Below are 22014 nucleotides of genomic sequence, written 5' to 3'. Positions count from 1 at the left end.
GGTAATCTGCTTAAATGGTGTGTAACACGGGTGAAAACACCAGACTTCAACACCATGAAAACGTCAACATTTTATGGGATGGGAAGCTGTCATAGTTAAACACTTCAGTGTTTTACTAAAGCAGTTGGTGCCTAAGGTCTCCTCCAGTGTTGTATCATGTCTTGTATATAAAAAGGGGTGTGGAGCTCCGATGGTCAGGGGCCATTAGGCATGGTCAGCTCAACCAATCGGAAGAACTGCTCCAGACTAACAGAAGAAAGCAAGCCCAACTAATAATGAGTGGTTTCAACAAGGCACATCATGGCAAAGAGTTAGTGATCCATCTGTGTTTAGCGCTGGAGAGCTCCAGCCAAGAGGCTCCAGGGACTGACGCTAAGACTTATCTTGTGGGGTCCTCTTGGGCCTACTGCCGCCCCCCCCACCCCACCTCAGAGTGGAAGGTCTGAAGGGAGGGATATTGCTGGCACAGACCCAACACTGGTTTTTTGGGGTGCCCTATGGCCGCAATTCTAGGAAAAAGAGGCAGGAGGGTCGGGAGCACTGCCCTCCCATCTTGTTAGCATGAATTCATTGGGTATGTATCTGTTGCTGGTGCAGGGTCAGCTCCTCCCCTCCAACCCCGTGGGGAAGGCCTGGAAATCCCAGGGTAACTTAAAAGGTGGGAAGAGACCCAGTGTGATGGATCTACGACTCATTTTCCTGGCTTATGCAGCCAAAGTGGCTCTTGTGCCCACCTGACCAATGAAAATTAGGTGCTGTCCCGTCGATCCCATGATTGCCATTGAACGCGAGCCAAGGCTAACCTCCGGGATTAAGATCCGAGGAATCTCAAGACCTAAGTGTTTTGTTAATGGATTTGCCTCTTGTATGTCATAAGTTGTTCCTTTATTAGTTGTCTGAGGGCCCTACTATTAAGTGCTGTCCTAGCTGAGACAGTAGCACTGGTAGATTGTTACTTAGTTAACTGGTGAGGTACACAACATACAGAAAACCCTCTTTATGTACCTGTGACTAATGTGAATGCTTGAGTGCTGAGCCTCTCTGTTACTGTAACCTCTTAAGCTTAATCATGGGATACAGGCTACAGTATGGCAATAGACCAGCAATATAGAGTTCAAATTCCACCATTGAATTCTGGTAATCTGTGTGCTAACCCCAGGGAAATCAGCAATAAAAGCTGCTGGATTGGTGTAAAAGCCCAACTGGTTAGCTAACGTCCTTCAGGGAAGGGAACCTACCACCCCATGTGACCCAAGTCCCACACTATGGGCAGGATTTTCATTGAGCCATGGAGGCGGGATTGTAGGCGTGTGGGGGGTGTTAAAATCTTGAAATCGGGGGGCACGAACCCATCCCGCCCCCAACCTGCCTCCATGCCAGTTTCAAAGGAGGCGGGTACCCGACCCGCGTTGGGACCCGCCTCCCTGAGGCGGGAAGGGGATTAGTGCCAATTAACTGCCTGTTAACAGGTAGTTAACAGGCAGTTTTTAGCCTAATCCCTATTTTCATTGGTGAAGTGTGGGATTCCCGACGGCTCCAAACCATGCCAAGTTAGCGAGGTGGGCAGTCGGGATGAAGGGCTTGGAGGGGTCGAGATATCCGGTGTTCAGGTGAGTGATGGGTGCATGAGTGCAGAGGTAAGTGTGTTTGGTGTGTGTAAAGTGTTTAAAGAAGTTTTACTTACATGTACTTACCTTTACAACCTTCCTTCCTTCAGGTCTCGGGAGTCCCTCATCTCACCGGCGCAGAAAGCAGAATGGCCGCGATCTGTCAAAATTTGCAGCATTCAGCTTTCTGTTCCAGAGAGATCTCTAAATCATCCTGAGAGGAAGGAATTAACTTAGAGTACAGATTGTCAGTGTTTGACAGCTTCAAACAGCTGTGAAATGCTGATATTTCATCTGTCAAAAGCTCTTGACAGATAAAATGTCAATCTGTGACGTCACCTGTTGCCGGGTGGCCGTTAATTGGCCTGCTGAGCCCGCTGGGCAGCTCAACAAGGTCAATCAAGTGAAAATCACGTGGGTTGGCTAGAACTCGATGGAGGTGGGACTACAACCCCAAAAGTTGTAGTCCCGCCACCTACACGCCTCCTCAATGAAAATCCAGCCCTACGTGTCTGGCTCAGGAGCTGAAACTCATCCTGGGTAGTAGCATAAAATGGGTAATAGTGAATCCATTGTGGAAAAGAAAATAGGCCGGAGTGTTAAGTGGGCTGCCGATGCTCTATCACCCATTTCACACTACCTCCCACGACGAATTTCACCCTCCCCCCACCCATCATGAAGCCTTCAGGGCAACCAGGCATGTTGGCCATAAGAACATAAGAATTAAGAGCTGGAGTAGGGCATTCTGCCATTCGAGCCTGCTCTGTCATTCAATAAGATCATGGCTGATCTTCTACCTCAACTCCACCTTCCTGCACTATCCTCATATCCCTTGGTTCCCTTAGTATCGAAAAATCTATCGACCTCTGTCTTGAATATACTCAACGACTGAGCCTGCACAGCTCTCGGGGTAGAGAATTCCAAACATTCACAACCCTTTGAGTGAAGTATTTTCTCCCCATCTCAGTCCTAAATTGCTGACCCCTTATTCTGAGACTGTGACCCCTGGTTCTAGACTCCCCAGCCAAGGGAAACATCCTCCCTGCATCTACCTTGTCAAGCCCTTTAAGAATTTTATATGTTTCAATGAGATCACTTCTCATTCTTCTAAACTCTAGGGAATATAGGCCTAGTCTCCTCAATCTCTCCTCTTAGGACAATCCCCTCATCCCAGGAATCAGTCTGGTGAACCTTCATTGCACTCCCTCTAAGGCAAGTATATCCTTCCTTAGGTAAGGAGAGCAAAACTGTACACAGTGCTCCAGGTGTGGCCTCAACAAGGCCCTATATAATTGTAGTAAGAATTCTTTATTCTTATACTCCAAACTCTTTTGTAATAAAGGCCAACATATCATTTCCTTTCCTAAATGCTTGCTGTACCTGCATGTTAACTTTCTGTGATTCGTGAACAAGGACACCCAGGTCCATCTGAATACCAACATTTCCCAATCTCTCAACATTTAAAAAATACTCTGCTTTATTATTTTTCCTACCAAAGTGGATAATTTCACATTTCTCCACATTATATTCCACCTGCCTTGTTCTTGCTTTCTACATCTTAAGCCTATATCCCTTTGCAGCTTCTTTGCATCCTCCTCACAGATTACTTTCCCACCTAACTTTGTATCATCAGCAAACTTGGATATAATACACTCGGTCCCCTCATCTAGGTTATTGATATAGATTGTAAATAGCTGAGGCCCAAGCACTGATTCTTGCGGTACCCTACCAGTTACAGCCTGCCAACCCGAAAATTATCCATTTATTCCTACTCTCTGTTTTCTGTCCGTTAACTAATCCTCAATCCATGCTAATATACTACCCTCAATCCCTTGAGCCCTAATTTTGTGCAAAAACCTCTTGTGTGGTACCTTATTGAATGCTTTTTGAAAATCTAAGTACACCACATCCACTGATTCCTCCTTATTTACCCTGCTAGTTACAACATCAAACAACTCTAACAGATTTGTCAAACACGATTTCCCTTTCATAAATCCATGTTGACTCTGCCCTGTTACCATGTCCCTAATAATAGATTCTTGCATTTTCCTTACGGATGTCAGGCTAACTGGTCTATAGATCCCTGTTTTCTCTCTCCCTCCTTTCTTGAATAGCGAGGTTATGTTTGCTACCTTCCGATCCACAGGGACCATTCTAGAATCTAGGGAATTCTGGAAGATCAAAACCAATGCATCCACTATCTCTGTAGTCACCTTTTTTAAAACCCTTCAGGACAAACAGATTAATAAAAGCTGAAGTGTTTTCAGACGGCTGAGTGGGTGGATGAAGGAACTGGGGGCTGAAGGGATTTAGGAACAGTGTTAGAACTATTTGCACTAGTGGAGGGTAAACATCGACACAGACTGGTTGGGTCAAATGGCCTGTTTGCGTGTTGTAACTTCTTTGTATTTCTCAGGACAAGCAAAATGGCTGGCAAAGGTGCTTGTGTTAGAATAGGGCATCAAATAAAAGAAACGTTAACTAAATTAAAATGAACATAAAAATTAACTCAAAAAGTCGAAAGAAGGAAAAAGGATAAAATGGCTTTAAATTGGCTTTGAAGCCAAATAATATTTCTCCCTTCTACATTCATTCTTTAGTTTCTCTGTGACCTTTATTCAAGCAGATACAGCTGAGGGTTAAAGCTGTTCTTTAAACTGACCCTATGCAGCGTGCTTACAGTATCAGTGTTTGAAGATAAGAGAGCACAAAAGTAATCGCACTTCATTCCACCTTCACAAGAAAAATTGGCTCTGCAAATTCTAATCAAACTCAGAGGGAAACTCTTGTCTCTTTGTTTCATGTGCTTTGTTGAACTATAAGCTTCTGCAATAGCAAATATCAGTAATATACTCCTGCAATTTTGAAACGGCAATATTTCAGCTTTTTTTGTGCCTTTGTTTGCCTCGGTATGACTCAATTCTTTCCAAAGGCACCATCTCCTCCTACACTTTTGCCTCCAAGATCTCTGTCTGCAATAAGCAGTGTTTCCGTTGGATTGCAAGTGATGACACACTCCGCACGAACAGCATAACCCTTTTAGTTAAAGATAACGCTAGTCTGCAACAAAAACGTTCTTTTAAAATAGCCACAAATTTGGCAGTTATCAAATTTGTCAAGAGCATCTCTACAGCTATTAATGAAAGGAGCAGGAATCCTCAATAGCACAAAAACTGCGAAATATCTGGGTCTTCACATCTTTCTGTTCCTGTATCAGCACTCACCTCACCTATGAAATAAAAGAAGGGTGATGAAACCCAAAGGAGTTAGTCAGTTCCAAAGGCAAAAACATCTTTGTGAACTGGGTAGCACAGTGGGTTAGAAAAATATTTTAAATGGATTAATGTCCTGCCCCATCATCAAAATTGCCAGTTCAGTTCAGACGATACTGAAATCTTTCAGCATTTTCTTTAAGTTAGCAGGAGCCTGAGACCTTGCCAACTATTCCCTCTGTGAGAAAATGCATTTCTTTGCCAGCTCCATTCTGCAACCAGAGCTAAGAGGTGTGCAGTGGTGGTTTATCTGTAACTTCTCTGACCCGCCTTCCACTTGCACAAGGGCCCGGCCTCTCGGAGTTTGTCCCACACAGCACGGCCGAGATCAGGAACTCATGTGTGTAGTCTGATACCAGTCAACTTCCTGTTACCATGAAACAGCATGCTGCTGTGGAGCCCAGAGTAATCTGATAAGTTAAAGATACATTATTTTCATGAAAAAATGTGTGGGGAAAGATAAACCATGCGTAGATTATGTCCTTAGTAAATGAGGCATTAAAAAGTTTTTTTAAAAAGGAACAAGGTTTACCAAGCGTGTTTTTTTCCATGAATAACCCTGTGATACGCTTATCAATTACTTCATAAAAGGTGATGAGTCGAAGAAGAGATGACGAGTCGAAAGAAGAGATGAATAAGGCTTTTATTAGCTAAGAAGAGACCATGCTTCTTCGTGAGTGACTGAACAAGTCTGAACGAAACCCACACAGTGGTGGGTGGAGTCAGCTGAGGCATGCCTCCATACACAGCGCCACCCAGAGGTGGCAATATACAATACAGTGGTTTACCACATTCACCCCTTGTTTAATGTGAAGTCCGGCGGGGTGAAGGGTACTACAAGTTAAGTCTATCAGGAGGCCTTGTCTGACGTCCTGATCGTCGTGGTGGCGGCGGTGGTGTTGCAGCATCCGACGTCGGGTCTGGTGTCTGGGTGGTTGGCGAAGATTCCTGGGGCTTTGGCATGCCGTCTGCAGGGGTTGGGTTGGGAGGGGTGGTGGGGGATAACAGTGGTAAGGGGGATAACGGTGGTAAGGGGGATAACGGTGGTAATTCAGGGGTACCCGAGGGTGCGAGATCTCGTATGGAGACCGTGTCCTCCCGCCCGTCTGGGTATGTCACCCAGGCATACTGGGGGTTGGCGTGTAGGAGGTGCACCCGCTCGACCAGGGGGTCCGTTTTATGCGTCCTCACGTGCCTCCGCAGTAGGACGGGCCCAGGAGAAGTCAACCATGCCGGTAGCGAGGTTCCCGATGTAGACTTCCGGGGGAAAACGAACATTTTCTCATGAGGGGTCGCATTAGTGGCAGTACAAAGCAGTGACCGAATGGAGTGGAGCGCTGCAGGGAGGACCTCCTGCCAGCGGGAGGTCGGAAGGCCCTTAGATTTTAGTGCTAAGAGGACTGCCTTCCAAACCGTCGCGTTCTCCCTTTCCACCTGGCCGTTCCCCCGGGGGTTGTAACTGGTGGTCCTGCTCGTGGCGATACCTCTTGTTAGCAGGTACTGCCGAAGTTCGTCGCTCATGAACGATGAGCCCCTGTCGCTATGTATATAGCTGGGGAACCCGAACAGAGCGAAGATGTCATTCAGACACTTGATGACCGTGGTACTGGTCATGTCTGGGCAAGGGATGGCAAAGGGGAAACGGGAGTACTCATCAACTATGTTGAGGAAGTACACATTGCGGTCAGCGGAGGGGAGGGGCCCTTTAAAATCGACGCTCAGGCGTTCGAAGGGGCGGGTGGCCTTGATCAGGCTTGCTCTGTCCGGCCTATAGAAGTGCGGTTTGCACTCGGCGCAGATTTGGCAGCTCTTGGTCATGGTCCTGACCTCCTCGATGGAGTAGGGCAGGTTACGGGATTTGATAAAATGGAAAAACCTGGTGACCCCCGGGTGGCAGAGGTCATTGTGGAGGGACTGCAGCCTATCACTCTGCGCGTTGGCGCATGTACCACGTGATAGGGCATCTGGGGGCTCATTGAGTTTCCCTGGCCGATACAAGATATCATAATTGTAGGTGGAGAGTTCGATTCTCCACCTCAAGATCTTGTCGTTCTTGATTTTACCCCTCTGCTTATTATTAAACATAAAAGCTACTGAACGCTGGTCAGTGAGCAGGGTAAATCGTTTCCCGGCCAGGTAATGCCTCCAGTGATGCACCGCTTCTACAATAGCCTGGGCCTCCTTTTCGACGGAGGAGTGTCTCGTCTCGGGGCCCTGGAGGGTCCTTGAGAAAAAGGCCACGGGTCTGCCCGCCTGGTTAAGGGTCGCGGCTAGGGCGAAGTCGGAGGCATCGCTCTCCACTTGGAAGGGGATGGACTCATCCACCGCGTGCATTGCGGCCTTCGCGATATCGTTCTTGATAAGAGTGAAGGCTGCACACGCCTCTGGTGTCAGGGGGAAGGAGGTGGCTTTGATGAGGGGCCTGGCTTTGTCTGCATAGAGGGGCACCCACTGGGCGTAGTAGGAGAAAAACCCCAGGCATCTCTTCAGTGCTTTTTGGCAGTGGGGAAGGGGTAGCTCCATTAGGGGGCGCATTCTGTCGGGGTCGGGCCCGATGACTCCGTTCTCCACCACGCAGCCGAGGATGGCCAGGCGCTTGGTGTGAAACATACATTTTTCCTTATTGTACGTTAGGTTCAGCCGTTGGGCCGTACGGAGGAAATTTGCTAGATTAACGTCGTGGTCCTGCTGGTCGTGGCCGCAGATGGTGACGTTATCCAAATAGGGGAAGGTTGCCCGCAGCGCGTTCTGGTCAACCATTCGGTCCATCTCCCTTTGGAAGACCGAAACCCCGTTGGTGACGCCGAAGGGGACCCTAAGGAAGTGGTAGAGGCGGCCGTTTGCCTCGAAGGCAGTATACTGGCGGTCCTCATGGCGGATGGGCAGCTGGTGGTACGCTGACTTAAGGTCGATGGTGGAGAATACTTTGTATTGCGCAATCTGATTGACCATATCAGATATGCGAGGGAGGGGGTACGCGTCCAGCTGGGTGTACCGGTTTATGGTTTGGCTGTAGTCGATTACCATGCGGCGTTTTGCAGTGGTTTTAACGACTACAACCTGGGCTCGCCAGGGGCTAGTGCTACCTTCGATAATGCCCTCCTTCAATAGCCGCTCCACCTCAGAGCTGATAAAAGCTCTGTCCCCGGCACTGTACCGCCTGCTTTTGGTAGCGATGGGTTTACAGTCGCGGGTGAGGTTAGCGAACAGGGGAGGGGGGGGGACTTTTAATGTGGAAAGGCTGCAGACTGTGAGTGGGGGGAGGGGTCCACCGTATGCTAGTGTGACACTCTTAAGGTGGCACTGAAAATCCAACCCTAGCAGGACGGCAGCGCAAAGACGGGGCAGGACTAGCAGTTTAAATTTTTTATATTCAGTGCCCCCTACTGACAGGGTCACCACACAGTAGCCGCTGATGTCCATTGACTGGGACTTGGACGCCATAGAAATGCGATGGTGCATTGGCAGAATCGTGAGGGAGTGGCTACGTACCGTGTCGGGGTGGACGAAACTCTCTGTGCTCCCGCTGTCGATCAGGCAACTGGTGGCGCGGCTGTTTACCGCGATATCCATCATGGAGCTGGATAGATGGTGAGGGAGGGCTTGATCCAGCGTCACGGAGGCCAGTATGTGGCTTAGTGAGTCACTATAGTCATCCGCCGAGACGGTGGTCGGTTCCGGTGACGAAATGGCGGTTGAGTGCGTTGGATACGATGGCGGCGGATGCCATGCGGCCGGGGGTACACAAAATGGCGGATAAGATGGCTGCTCCCACGGCCCGCACGCTGCGCTGCTGGCTGGCTTCCCCTTGCAGGCGTTAGCGTAATGGCCTTTCTTCCCGCAGCCCGAGCAGGTAGCTGTCTTAGCTGGGCAGTGCGCTCTGGGATGTTTTAACTGGCCACAGAAATAGCATTTTTGGGCCTGGTTACTGGGCATCGAAGCAGTTCTTACCGGAGGCTGCTGTCTCGGTTGGGTCGCTGCAGCGGTTGGTGCCGGGGGCGGCGGTCCCGTGTCCCACGGTTTCGATTGCCATGTCTCGGCGCCGTTACGGGGGTATGCCTCGAGGTTTCGGTGGGCCTCCTCTAACGAGAGCGCAAGGGCAATGGCCGTCTTCAGGTCGGGTTCCTTGCTTTCTAGCAGTCTCTGCCGGGTGTGGTCTGACTGGAGGCCCCTGACGAAGGCATCACAGGCGAGTCCCTGCGCGTGCTCCACAGCCGTTACCGCTTTACAATCGCAGTCTCTGCAGAGTGCCAGTAGCGCCCGTGCAAATGCCCCTACCGATTCTCCCGGTTGCTGCCTGCGGGATCCCAAGAGGTGTCGGGCGTAAATTGTGTTCACTGGGCGCGTATATTGCCCTTTTAGTAGCTCGAGGGCCGCCACGTACGTATTAGAGTCCCGGATTAGCATATATACTTGATGGCTCACCTGGGCGGTCAAAATTTTCAGTTTGTGATCCTCCTCTGTAACCTGTGAGATTGCGAGGAAGGATTCAAAGCAGCTCAGCCAGTGTTCAAACTTGGCTGATGCACCCACCTCTTGAGGGTCGAGGTCCAGGCGTGGTGGTCTGAGGGCTCTCAGCAATGTCTGCTGTATCCGTTGCTGTTGTTGCTCCTCAGGTGTCGCCATTTAACTTTTAGCTAATAAAATTGATACGCTTATCAATTACTTCATAAAAGGTGATGAGTCGAAGAAGAGATGACGAGTCGAAAGAAGAGATGAATAAGGCTTTTATTAGCTAAGAAGAGACCAAGCTTCTTCGTGAGTGACTGAACAAGTCTGAACGAAACCCACACAGTGGTGGGTGGAGTCAGCTGAGGCATGCCTCCATACACAGCGCCACCCAGAGGTGGCAATATACAATACAGTGGTTTACCACACCCTGTAAAGTGGGATTCTCAGGGACCATGCAGTGTGCTCAGATGCCATGTTGATTACAGTATTGCCGTGCAATTTGGATTTGGAAGGGATTTCGGGTTAATTTATATTATATTGCTATGAAGACAACTTCTAAAAACGCACAAACCATCTGGGATGCTGCTTATGACAACATTATCTGGGATGCTAGCCATCTCAGAACTGAGTTTCAACCATATCTGACTGGCTTGAGACAGTCAGGAACACCTCCCAGAGATATTAGCACCTCCAACGTTGGATTGACTTCCATTCAGAGGTGCCAGTGGGCTAGTCAGACAATATAAATTGCCATGGCACTCATACCAGGGCGGGGAGTGGGAAGGTTTCTGATCCAATTGATGGCTTGATGAGACAATTCTTGATGCAGAGGGCGGCCTTCGGTATCTCTGGGTGTAAAAAGAAAGGGAGTTTGCGGCAGATGCAGAAAAGTGAAGGACACAGAAAGGTTTTATTTCTATAGCTTAGCTCCATTCAGCTCATCAATTTGTTAAGTGAAGGAAGGCCTATATCAAAGGCAAAGTGTGTGTAATGTATTAGTTTTGATGTTATGAGGAGCAGTAGGAAGTAGGTGAGGCTCATTGTGAAAACAATATTCTGTTCAACCATATATTTCATGTAAAATAAACCAGTTTGTTAGTTTACAATTGAATTTGTCTCACTATCAGTCCACCTTCCGGAAGATGGGAGAATTGCATGTGAGGGCACAGTACACACTCTGAGCGGTTTTATTGATACCACCTCCAGATCACATTATCATATGACTAGATATTTTTCAGTAAATGTATAAATCAGGAATTTCCTCATGTCCTAAAGTGTGATTTGAACCCTTAACCTTCTGCCTCAGAGGCAAGATTGATGCCAACTGAGCCTTGACCTCACAAAAAATAAAATTGATGCCTTCATCCAGTGTCTGTAATATCTGTCAAATTCCAAGCCACGGCTGGAGTCACCTGTTACCTTGATTTAAGGTGCATGGAAGTGAGAGATAGGAAGAGATGTAAAAGCAGATAGATTACCAGTGCCAGAATCAGGATCAATAGAAGTGTAGTGATATGGTATGGAGCAAGGCTGTGTTGAAGTACCAAGGCTCCCTATGTGAGCACACACAGAATCAGGACTCCAGCTCTACCAGAGAAACCCTGACCCCACTCCATCTCAGCAATGTTCTTCACTCTTACATCTTCTCCCGCACCCTTCAGTCCTCTGACTCTGGCCTCCTGTGGAACCCTTTGCCTCACCATTGGTATCTGTGCCATCAGCTGCCTCATCTTGTCTCTCTGGAACTGCCTCCCACTCTCCACTTCTCCCTCCACCTCTAAAAACCTCCCAAAAATGTTTTTTCACCTCTCCAGTCATCCATTATTTTATCTCCGTCTCCCCCATCACAATCTGTGAAGCATTTTGGGACATTTTCTATATTAAAGGCTCTCTAACTCAAGTTGTTGCAGTTGTATATTAATATTATGTATTGCAATTTTACCCCAGCAGCCTTGTCTTACAGTTGAGGTGAGTTTTGATTCTAAGTTGCTGTTCAGTGTTTCTCCTGTTATTTTAAAGATTACTCTTACTAAAATGATGCTTTTGTGGAACATGTTCAATCATATTAAGGCTTCTTAAGGTGAGCCTTCGCCTTACAGAAGAAATAATTATTTGTTCAGATAACCTCTTAAAGGAGTTAAATCCCTTCATGGCTTTGTATCTATGTAGCTTTCTCCAACCTTACAACTCTCCCACAGCTCTCCGTTCCCCCGAGCGAGTTGGGTAGGATTGATTGGGGAATGGCACTCAAAGGGTTGATGGTGGATAGGCAATGGCAAACATTCAAAGACCGAATGGATGAACTACAGAAGTTGTTCATCCCAGTTTGGCATAAAAATAAAACAAAAAAGGTGACTCAACCGTGGCTAACAAGGGAAATTAGGGATAGCATAAGATCCAAGGAGAGGACATACAAATTGGCCAGAAAAAGCAATAATCCTGAGGATTGGGAGCAGTTTAGGATTCAACAATGGAGGACAAAGGGATTAATTAAGAAAGGGAAAATAGAATATGAGAGTAAGCTTTCAGGGAACATAAAAACTGACTGTAAAAGCTTTTATAGATATGTAAAGAGAAAAAGATTGGTGAAGTCAAGCGTAGGTCCCTTGCAGTCAGAATTGGGGGAATTTATAATGGGGAGCAAAGAAATGGCAGACCAACTAAATACATATTTTGGTTCTGTCTTCACAAAGGAGGACACAAATAACCTCCCAGAAATACCGCAGAACATAGGGTCTGATGAAAGGGTGGAATTGAAAGAAATCAGTATTTGTAGGGAAATGGTGTTAGGAAAATTGATGGGACTGAAGGCCGATAAACCCCCAGGGCCTGATAATCTACATCCCAGGGTATTTAAGGAAGTGGCCCTAGAAATAGTAGATGCATTGCTGGTCATCTTCCAGAACTCAATAGACTCTGGAACAGTACCCATGGATTGGAGGGTAGCTAATGTTACCCCACTATTCAAAAAAGGTGGCAGAGAAAAAGCGGGGAATTATAGGCCAGTAAGCCTGACATCGGTAGTGGGGAAAATGCTAGAGTCCATTATAAAAGATGTAATAGCAGTGCACTTGGAAAGCAGTGACAGGATCGGACAAAGTCAACATGGATTTACAAAAGGTAAATCATGCTTGACTAATCTACTGGAATTTTTTGAGGATGTAACTGGTAAAATAGATAAGGGAGAACCAGTGGATGTGGTGTATTTGGACTTTCAGAAGGCTTTCGATAAGGTCCCGCATAAGAGGTTAGCGTGCAAAATTAAGGCACATGGGATTGGGGGCAAGGTATTGACTTGGATAGAGAACTGGTTGGCGGACAGAAAGCAAAGAGTTGGAATAAACGGGTCGTTTTCCAAGTGGCAGGCAGTGACTAGTGGGGTACCGCAAGGATCGGTCCTAGGACCCCAGCTGTTCACAATATATATTAATGATCTGGACGAGGGAATTGGATGTAATATCTCCAAATTTGCAGACGACACAAAGCTGGGTGGGAGGGTATGCTGTGAGGAGGATACCCCAGTACTCCAGTACGATTTGGACAGGTTGGGTGATTGGGCAGAAACATGGCAAATGCACTATAATGTGGATAAATGTGAGGTTATCCACTTTGGTGGCAAAAACAGGAAGGCAGATTATTATTTGAATGGCAATAGATTGGGAGAAGGGGAAGTGCAAAGAGACCTGGGTGTTCTTGTGCACCAGTCGCTGAAGGTAAGCATGCAGGTGCAGCAGGCGGTTAAGAAGGCAAATGGTATGTTGGCCTTCGTAGCAAGAGGGTTCGAGTACAAGAACAAGGATGTCTTGCTGCAGTTGTACAGGGCCTTGGTGAGACCGCACCTTGAGTATTGTGTGCAGTTTTGGTCACCTTACCTGAGGAAGGACGTTCTTGCCATGGAGGGAGTGCAGCGAAGATTCACCAGGCTGATACCTGGGATGGCAGGAATGACGTACGAGAAGAGATTGTGTCAATTGGGCTTATACTCACTGGAGTTTAGAAGATTGAGAGGGGATTTCGTCGAAACCTATAAAATTCTGTCAGGTCTGGACAGACTAGATGCAGAAAGGATGTTTCTGATGGCCGGGGAGTCCAGAACCAGGGGTCATAGTTTAAGGATAAGGGGTAAGCCATTTAGGACTGAAATTAGGAGGAATTTTTTCACCCAGAGAGTGGTGAACCTGTGGAATTCTCTGCCACAGAGGGCGGTGGAGGCCAGTTCATTAAATATATTCAGGAAAGAGTTGGATATATTTCTTGAGGCTAAAGGGATCAAGGGATATGGGGAGAAGGCAGGGACAGGGTACTGAATTTGGATGATCAGCCATGATCTCATTGAATGGCGGAGCAGGCTCGAAGGGCCGAATGGCCTACTCCTGCTCCTATCTTCTATGTTTCTATGTTTCTATGACTCTGGCCTCACGCATCCCTCCTCCCTTTGTCCCAGAATCAGCGGCCATGCCTTCAGCTGTCTAGGCCCCACTCTCTGGAATTCCTTCCCTAAACTCCTCCAAATCCTCTCCTCTCAAACCCACCTCTTTGATTAAGCTTTTGGTTACCTCTTCTAATATCTCCTCTTTTGGCTCGGCATCCATTTTTGTCTGATTATGCCTCTGTGAAGCGCCTTGGGATGTCTTTCTATGTTAAAGATGCTATATAAATGCATGTTGTTGCTGTCATTGTTGTTAAATGTCTTCTTTTCCTATCACTAGAAGTATATAATTACCACAAGGCCAGCTCCAAAATAGTTCAGTCAGTTCCCATCCATTTCTGTACAGATCGAACACCAGTCCTATCAGTGTGTGAAGAATGGTGTACAGTTGGAATCTCTTTATCAGCATTGTACCTTATTACAGCAGGTATTGATGCACGCCCAGAATGGGTCCATTAACCAACCCGATTGTTTCAGGTCGGCACTAACATTCAGTGCTTCAAAAATTAAACTTAACTCTGATCTGTGCAAATGTAACTAAGATTGAACTTCACAAATCAGTGCATGTTTCCCTGCCCCCTTGAAATCTTACAAGTAAATTTTCCATAAGGATTAACTCAATAGAGAGAAAATTATTGGCCATGTGTACCGTGATTTACCAACATGCACTGCCTAATGGTTGAGGCTCCGTCTGGGCTGGGAGTGTGCAATCGGACAATTTAACCCCTTTTTCCCTCCCTTGCCCATTGAAATATTTGTTATTATTGTGATGGCTGACTGTTTCAGGTTTAGAGACTATTATCTTCTAAAAGGGAATTCGAAAAGTATTTGAAAAGGAAGAATGAAAAAAGATACAGGAAATGGGTAGATCAATGAGATTAGAGTCAAAAGCTGAAGTTGAAGAGCTGCTGCAGGCATAGATACGATGGACTGAATGGCCTCCTTCCGTGTTGTAAATTCAATTTCTACAAATTTATTGAGAAATAGACTGGGAGCATCTAAATAATTGTGAAAATAGGTTGTAACTATACTGTGTTTTGGAAAAGTTCCAAATTACCTCCATGGCTACAGGTATATCCTCAGACATCAGCATAAATCACTACGGTCATGTTATCTCATTACTTAGGAAAGCACAAGAACTGCCAGTCTGGATATGGAATCAACATTCAGCAAAGAGGAAATGGCTCTTACTTAATTTAATAAAGCCAACAAACCATTATACATTATTTATTAATAATTGTTTACAATTGGCTAAAATTGTTTTTCCAATACATTGTGACTGGGAGAAATTATTTATGACTATACATATTACAGCTGGCTAATAACTCTATGCTGGCTATGTAGTTATGCACGGTCAATGGCCCTTCAGTTTGTTCATCCATTAAGTGCTAATGAAAGCTATGGTGAGTGTAGTTGAAGGGACAAATTTCCTGACGAGTGGGTACCATGAAAGCACTATAACAAAATCAATAAATCTGAGATAAGATTCATGTGTTCCATCTCAATAAAGTATCAGTATACTTTATCTCAGTAAAGTATCATTAGGCTGACAGTTGCTATATCTTGTTCTTTTTGTAGGGTTCAAAGCTGCTTATGACACAGAAGAGCACTTCATACATGAAAGGCACTCTGTTCAAAGGATGTTGCTACAAGAATCCCCTTCACTGTGCTCCTAAAGATGCTGCAAATGGGCATGAACTGACCCAGGATCAATGTTTGGCATTTTGTTGACTTGTGAGCATCTCGAGAGAGAGAGAGAGAGAGAGAATCATTTTGAATGAATCAGGCTGGAAGGAAGAGGGCGCAATCAGTTTATGAAGTGGCAATGGGAAAGTGTGAAAAAATGCTTCAAACTGGAAATGGGAATACACTGGAGATGAGTTCGATATCAAATTGCCAATCCATAAGTGCAGCACAACAGTAAGAAGTCGTCACCTGCTGTTACTGTGCAATTCAGATAACTTTTCTCTCATTCCCTGGGTTTGGGAGCCTGTCTTGACTCACGCATCAAAAACTGTGGAGTTGAACTGTCAAACAGTAGTGACACTAACACTGGACAGAGACCAGAATGACACTGGAAATTGATATCAAATCTCTCAAAGGTATAGAACGGGAGAAGGTTCTGGAAGTCCTTCATCGGGATGAAATACTACGAAAAGCTGAAGAAGAACGGATAAGGTGAGCAACATAAAAATTGTATTGATCCTTGGAAAGAAAAGTATCGTTGTTGCAGTGAGGTACTTATGACCTGTGCATCAAAGTATGTGTCAGAATTATGATGAATTATGAATGGTGAGGCCAAAGCAACAGTTAGAGTCAAAATATTGCAAGCAAAACAACATTACACCATTGTATTGACCAAATGATAAACCATAGCTCTTAACTTGAAAGATTGATGGCAGATTAATTTGTTCAGTTGTAAGATATGAAAGACCCAAGTGACGGGCAAATTCATTATTCATATCCGCAGACTGATATCAGTCAAATAGATTGTCTGTTTGATATTAGTGCTTTTTGTGGTTTGGTTTGACACTTTATTATGATGATGATGGCATTTTTCGCTATCTACAATATAGAAATAAATGGAACTGATCTCGTGCACCAGTCCTTGGCCTAGAAATTCGGGGGTTTAGTACCACCCGTTACCACCATAATCGGGCAAAAAACTGGTGGCTGCTGCTCTTCCGCCAGCTGGCAGCGGGTCCCATGGCGGCCACAATTTTTGGATGGCTGGCAGCGCTGCCGATATCAGCGATCGTGGAAATTATGCAGATCGTGATGTCAGTGAGTGTGCAACACTCACTTGATGCCCGATCTGCGAGTTTGGACTTCACCGTTCAACTTACCGGCATGCCTTAAGTACGATGAGCTGAGCAAGCATTGACAAGCAGGAAGGAGGCACTAGCAGCAGTATTTAAAAGGATCATCAGCAACTACTTGCAGCTGACAAGTTTGCTCAGTTTGACTGGCTCTGTGCAACTTTCTGTAACTCCAGTAGCTTTATAAACTTGTTTCAAGGTTCTAAGGTAACAGGTAGAAGTGGAGACGCCTTCATTATTATTTAAAGGCTTCTGCTCACAACACTTGCTCACAGTCATGGGGGCTCTACTGGCAGTCCCCTCGCACTCGAGTATCTTCGGGAGAGGGAGCGGAGGCAGTGAAGAAGATGAGAAAATGCGTGCAGAGAGAGGAGGAGGGTCAGGAGGGCTCTCAACAGGAGGCCTTACCTGTTATGTTCATTAATAAATAGACATTCTTATTATGAACACAGCTAGCTTCTAAGCTAGTCATTTATTCAGTACACGTTCTCTAGGTACAGCATCTGTAGAGATTCAGCATATGTACTTCTGTGTGCAGGCCGCCATCTTGACTACTGCCTCCTGGGTAGCCGAGTGCCTCGTGGGTAATGTAGTCTTATATATATATAGACATACAGCAATATACAGCTCTACACAGCTCTACGGCTCCACCTAGTGTCCACTATAGAATGACATGTTATTGATCATTACATCCCTCTTTCTTTGAGGCTAAACAAAATCAATATCAATCAACTTTCAAGAAAAACAATAAAGATGATATCAGTAACACTTTTGTTAGTGCTCTATAAACATAAACATTTTCACAACTGTCAACACATTTTCAAAGCTTTACATTATACTCAAAGATTAAGGCCTAGAAATTCAGTTGGGCGCGCCAGCCGTTAGCGCCTTAGGGGGAGTAGATCTCGAGCGCTAGGCGCTTATCGCCCGGGCGCAGCGCGATCTGCGCCTCTCCCCAACTTCAGGACACATTTAGCGCCGGCGCAAAGTCTTAGCACGCGCCCTGCTGCGCGCGCAGATCATGACGTCATATAATAGTGCAACGCCCTTTGTGCGCCCCAAACCGGAACTTCACTCGCCGGGCGTCCCGAGCAACTGTGAAGTGGAACGGTACACAGGCCAGCCGGGCCGGGGGGAGCGCTAATTAAAGGGCACTTACCCAGCAGTATAAAGGCCAGCCATTTTGCAGTATTCACTCTTGTGCAACGGTTTTTTGGACAGAGACCAAGGAGGAGAGTTTACTGGTTTGGACCAACACTTGGACAGGTATTTTTGGCTCAGGCCAGAGCTTACCAATTATCTTAGCCTTCATTCAGAGCTCAGTGTTTGCCAGCATATAATGGGGGTTGCATTGGGTGGCAACGCTGAATTTCAGCCTTATGCCAGAAGGGCTTACAGACGCCGTGAGAGAGTGGCAGCCCTGGCTAGACGCAGAGGGGGCAACAGGCGTCGCCAACTGAGGCCTTACCCACGCAGGGTATACCGCCAGCAGACCTCCTATCTGACCATGTCTGCCGCGATGTGTGTTAGGAGGCTGCGATTCCGAAGGGAGGTGGTTGCAGACATCTGCCGGCTGCTTCAGAGAGATCTGCAGCCACAGCTGATGCGCAGGACATCTCTGTCGGTGACAGTGAAGGTGACGGTGGCTCTCAACTTCTATGCCTCCGGCTCCTTCCAATCCGCAACTGGGGACATCGCTAACATCTCCCAGTTCGCCGTGCATTGCTGCATCCGCCAGGTGACCGAAGCCCTTTTCAGAAGGAGACATCAATTCATCTCCTTCCCCATGACCCTGGACAAGCAGCAGCAGCGTGCACTGGGGTTTGCAAGAATAGCGGGCTTCCCCATGGTGCAGGGCGCCATTGACTGCACGCATGTGGCTTTGCGGGCACCTCTTGAGCATGCCGAGGATTACCGCAACCGGAAGGGCTACCATTCCCTCAATGTACAGCTGGTGTGTGACCACAGGCAGCGCATCCTAGCTGTCAATGCCGGCTTTCCAGGCAGCAGCCACGATGCCTTTATCCTGCGACAGACAACTGTGGCTGACATGTTCCAGGCACAGCCTCCCCCAAGAGGATGGCTTATCGGGGACAAAGGCTATCCTTTGTGTACCTGGCTCATGACCCCGCTCCGCGCGCCCATGACCCCTGCTGAAGAGGAATACAATGAGAGCCATCAAGTGACAAGGAACCTCATAGAACAAACAATCGGCGTGCTCAAGCAATGGTTCCGCTGTCTCGATCGCTCCGGGGGAGCCCTCCAGTATTCGCAGGATCGAGTCTCCCAATTCGTCGTCGTTTGCTGCATGCTGCACAACCTGGCTATCCGCACGACTCAGGCACTGCCACCTCATGTTGGACCACCACCTCAGGAGGAGGAGCAGGAGGAGCATGAGGACGACGAGGACGAGGAGTACCAGCCCAGGAGGGACGCACAAGGTCCAAGGGCCGCCCGTCGTCGGCTTATTGAACGTCACTTCTAGGCCCCCTGTCAGGGAATGGCTTGCGCCAATGATAGAACATGATTGCAGCCGCTCCGCAAGCCCGCAGCCGGTTAAGGCAACAAACACTTCAAAGATCAAACATGGACAATGTGAATAAATAAAATGCTTTATTGTACAAACTCTGGGCCCTTCCCACATGAAAACCAAAAACAGAGGAAACCCACAAAAAACACTCCAACACATTACTCGCTCCCACAACCTGGGGAGGATTAACAAAATAGGCCAACTGAAATGGCCGTCATTGTCGGCCTTCATCCAAAACAAACATCACATCATCGGCCTTCAAAAAACTAACTTCCAATTCTCGGCCTCAAGAAACAAACACAAATGGCCACACATTCGAATATTTGGCCCGCTAGGGCGATGCCTTGGCCATCTTTGGATGGCCCCTGCCCGCCCTGCTGCTCCGCCTCAAAGTAAGGCCATTGGCTGCTGCAAGGCTGGGGGCAGGCTCCTGAGGGGCACATGTCGTGACGGCAGATGCCCTTGGGGGTCGGCCTAGTCGAGGTCTGGGCGTCGAGCGGCCGGCTGTTGATTGCTGCAGCTGTGGCTGGCCAGCATCAGTCACTGCAGCAGCTCCTGGCAGCTCCACTGGGGGAGTGGCAGTGGCGGCTGGAGGAATGGCGGCAAGCTGGCGGATGGCAGGTGCTCGCTGGTCGCCTGAGACACTGGCACTCGCCCGGGCCAGCACTGCAGCATGCGCACCAATCTGCCGAGGGACAGACCGATGTGCTGCTGCAGCGCGCCGGGTGCCCTGGCGATGCCTGGCTGCCACAGCGAGTGTGGCAGCAGTGAGTGCCCGTGTTGACCTGTTCACTGCCCGCAGCAGAGCAGCCAGTGACTGGACGGCACCACTAATCACCTGGCCAGTCGCTGCAAGATCTGCCCGGTATTCCGCCCGACTGGTGGCCTCTAAGGGCCCGAACTCGGCCACACTCCGAGAGAGGGAATCGATGGACTCAGGCAACCGTGACACTACCGCCATGAGCTCCGTGTGCCGGCGCTCCGAGTCCGCGGACAAGTCTTCGAGGCCTTCCATCTCCTCGGCGAAGAGCAACTCCTGACTGGAGGCCGGACTCTCCCTCTGGGGAGAAGGCCGCCGAGCTGGCCGACCCTTCCTGCGTTGCTGGAGGCCGCTGGGCCCAGCAATTGGACTCCCCTCCGACGCATCCCCCCTCTGGGGAGAAGGCCGCCGAGCTTCCACCCCCCTCCCGCCTTTCTGCAGCACGCAGGTCCCAGGAGCTCCCCTCCCCTTCGACACTTCCGCCACGCTGCCCTCCAGGGAAGACGTGTCCCCTACATTGGCCTGGGTGGCCGCGGCTGAGGGTTCCCCTGATGGGCCGCCTTCCTCTTGCTCCTCCTCCTGCTCCTCCTCGGAGGGTCTGTCACTGGCAAGTTGAGGGACCTCCTCTTGACCATCTGAAAGCAGGAAGGCACAAGAGTAGCTTTAGAGTGAGGAGAGGGCGTCAGTGCGGGATGCATGAGTGGTGGCATTCAGCGCATTGGTCGGACAGTGGCAAAGGATGTAGATCTGATGCGCAAGTGGGACGAGAGAGGTGCAAAAGGTGATGTCCTTACCATTGCTTCCCAGAACAGGGTCGGCATCTCCACATGCAACGGGCCCAATCACCCGGCGACCCATGAGGCGCTCCACGTGATGTTGCAGGTCGGTGAGTGGCTGGAAATGGGGTCGTCCTCCCCCGGTCACAGTCCGGCTCCTGCGATTATTCGCCAGCTTGGCCTGCAAGAGAAAGGACGGGCTCTAAGTACAGTGTGTCGCCGTGATCTTGTGTGCACTGCCTCCCATGGTGGAATAGCCTGGCCAGTGTGTCGCCATGATCTGGTGTGCACTGCCTCCCATGGTGGAATAGCCTGGCCAGTGTGTCGCCATGATCTGCTGTGCACTGCCTCCCATGGTGGAATAGCTTGGCCAGTGTGTCGCCATGATCTGCTGTGCACTGCCTCCCATGGTGGAATAGCTTGGCCAGTGTGTCGCCATGATCTGCTGTGCACTGCCTCCCATGGTGGAATAGCTTGGCCAGTGTGTTAAGTGCAGAATGTGCAATTGATGCTCATGCCTGTCCCATAGCTGCTGGATGAAGGCTGGCCATTAGAGCTTTCAGGTCCCTTTGCCCATAATGTGAGGTGCACATGCAAGGATGAGGAGGTCACTGGAAAGGGTACTCACCCTGAAAATGCGTGTGAGGTCATTTAACTTTTTGCGGCATTGGGCACCGGTCCTGGGGACGTCGCTGTTGGCTGACAGCTTGCTGGCGACATGCCTCCAGGCTCTCCCGTAGACGCGGACCGTCGCCTTCTTGCCATTGTCCGGGTACAAAACATGGCGCCTCTTCTCCACAGCAGCAAGCAGCACACTCAGATCACGCTCTGAGAAGCGCTGCGCACGTTCACGGGCCTTCTCCATGTCTTCAGGCGCTATTTGGGTCCAGCAGCAGTATTCAGGCCTAGCTGGAGGGCTCCACTATCCAGGGCGTGGCAGCAGACACAGTCGACCCTTCCCCCTTAAGAGCTGGCCGGCGCCAGGGTGTCTGCTGTCAGTCACGAGATGGCCGCACCTGCGCTGCGCCCGGCCTAGGCGCTATCGATCACCACCTCCGGCTTAGCGCCCAGAGAGAGGCGTCCAACAGCAGTTTTAGCGCTCGCCCGAACTAGTAGGGCGAAGCTAATGAATATCGGAGAAGTGGCCTAGATTTGGAGGCGGACGCTAACTTTAGCGGACGCCCCACTTTAGCGCCCCAAAAGTGGCGTCAATGAATTTCTAGGCCTAAGTCTATCAGGCTTTTTTACTTCACGTGTGGATCTTCTCAACACGGGTAAGTCTGATGTGTCTTCATGAGATTGTTCTGGTGGTGATTGACAAGATGCAGTTGCGGCATTGTCATCAATCTGCTCTTGGATAGTTTCTTGT

At 48.5% G+C, this 22014-nt stretch overlaps 1 protein-coding gene across 1 annotated transcript in view; it reads left to right on the top strand.

Annotated features, from left to right (window-relative positions):
- The window catches only part of sytl3 (synaptotagmin-like 3), a 189476-nt gene that overhangs the window by 5597 nt on the left and 161865 nt on the right, over positions 1 to 22014 (top strand). Inside the window, exon 2 of the mRNA XM_085981537.1 lies at positions 15339 to 15938. Coding sequence (XP_085837663.1) covers positions 15829 to 15938 — 110 coding nt within the window. The 5' untranslated portion in view covers positions 15339 to 15828. The remainder of the gene's footprint in view (positions 1 to 15338; positions 15939 to 22014) is intronic.

This window comes from Somniosus microcephalus, chromosome 3, assembly GCF_052327205.1.
Source record: "Somniosus microcephalus isolate GS21.2 chromosome 3, FLI_Smic_1.0, whole genome shotgun sequence".
NCBI classification, from domain to species: domain Eukaryota; kingdom Metazoa; phylum Chordata; class Chondrichthyes; order Squaliformes; family Somniosidae; genus Somniosus; species Somniosus microcephalus.
The sequence above is the reverse complement of the archived record's forward strand: the minus strand, read 5'-3'. Positions and strand labels throughout refer to the sequence as shown.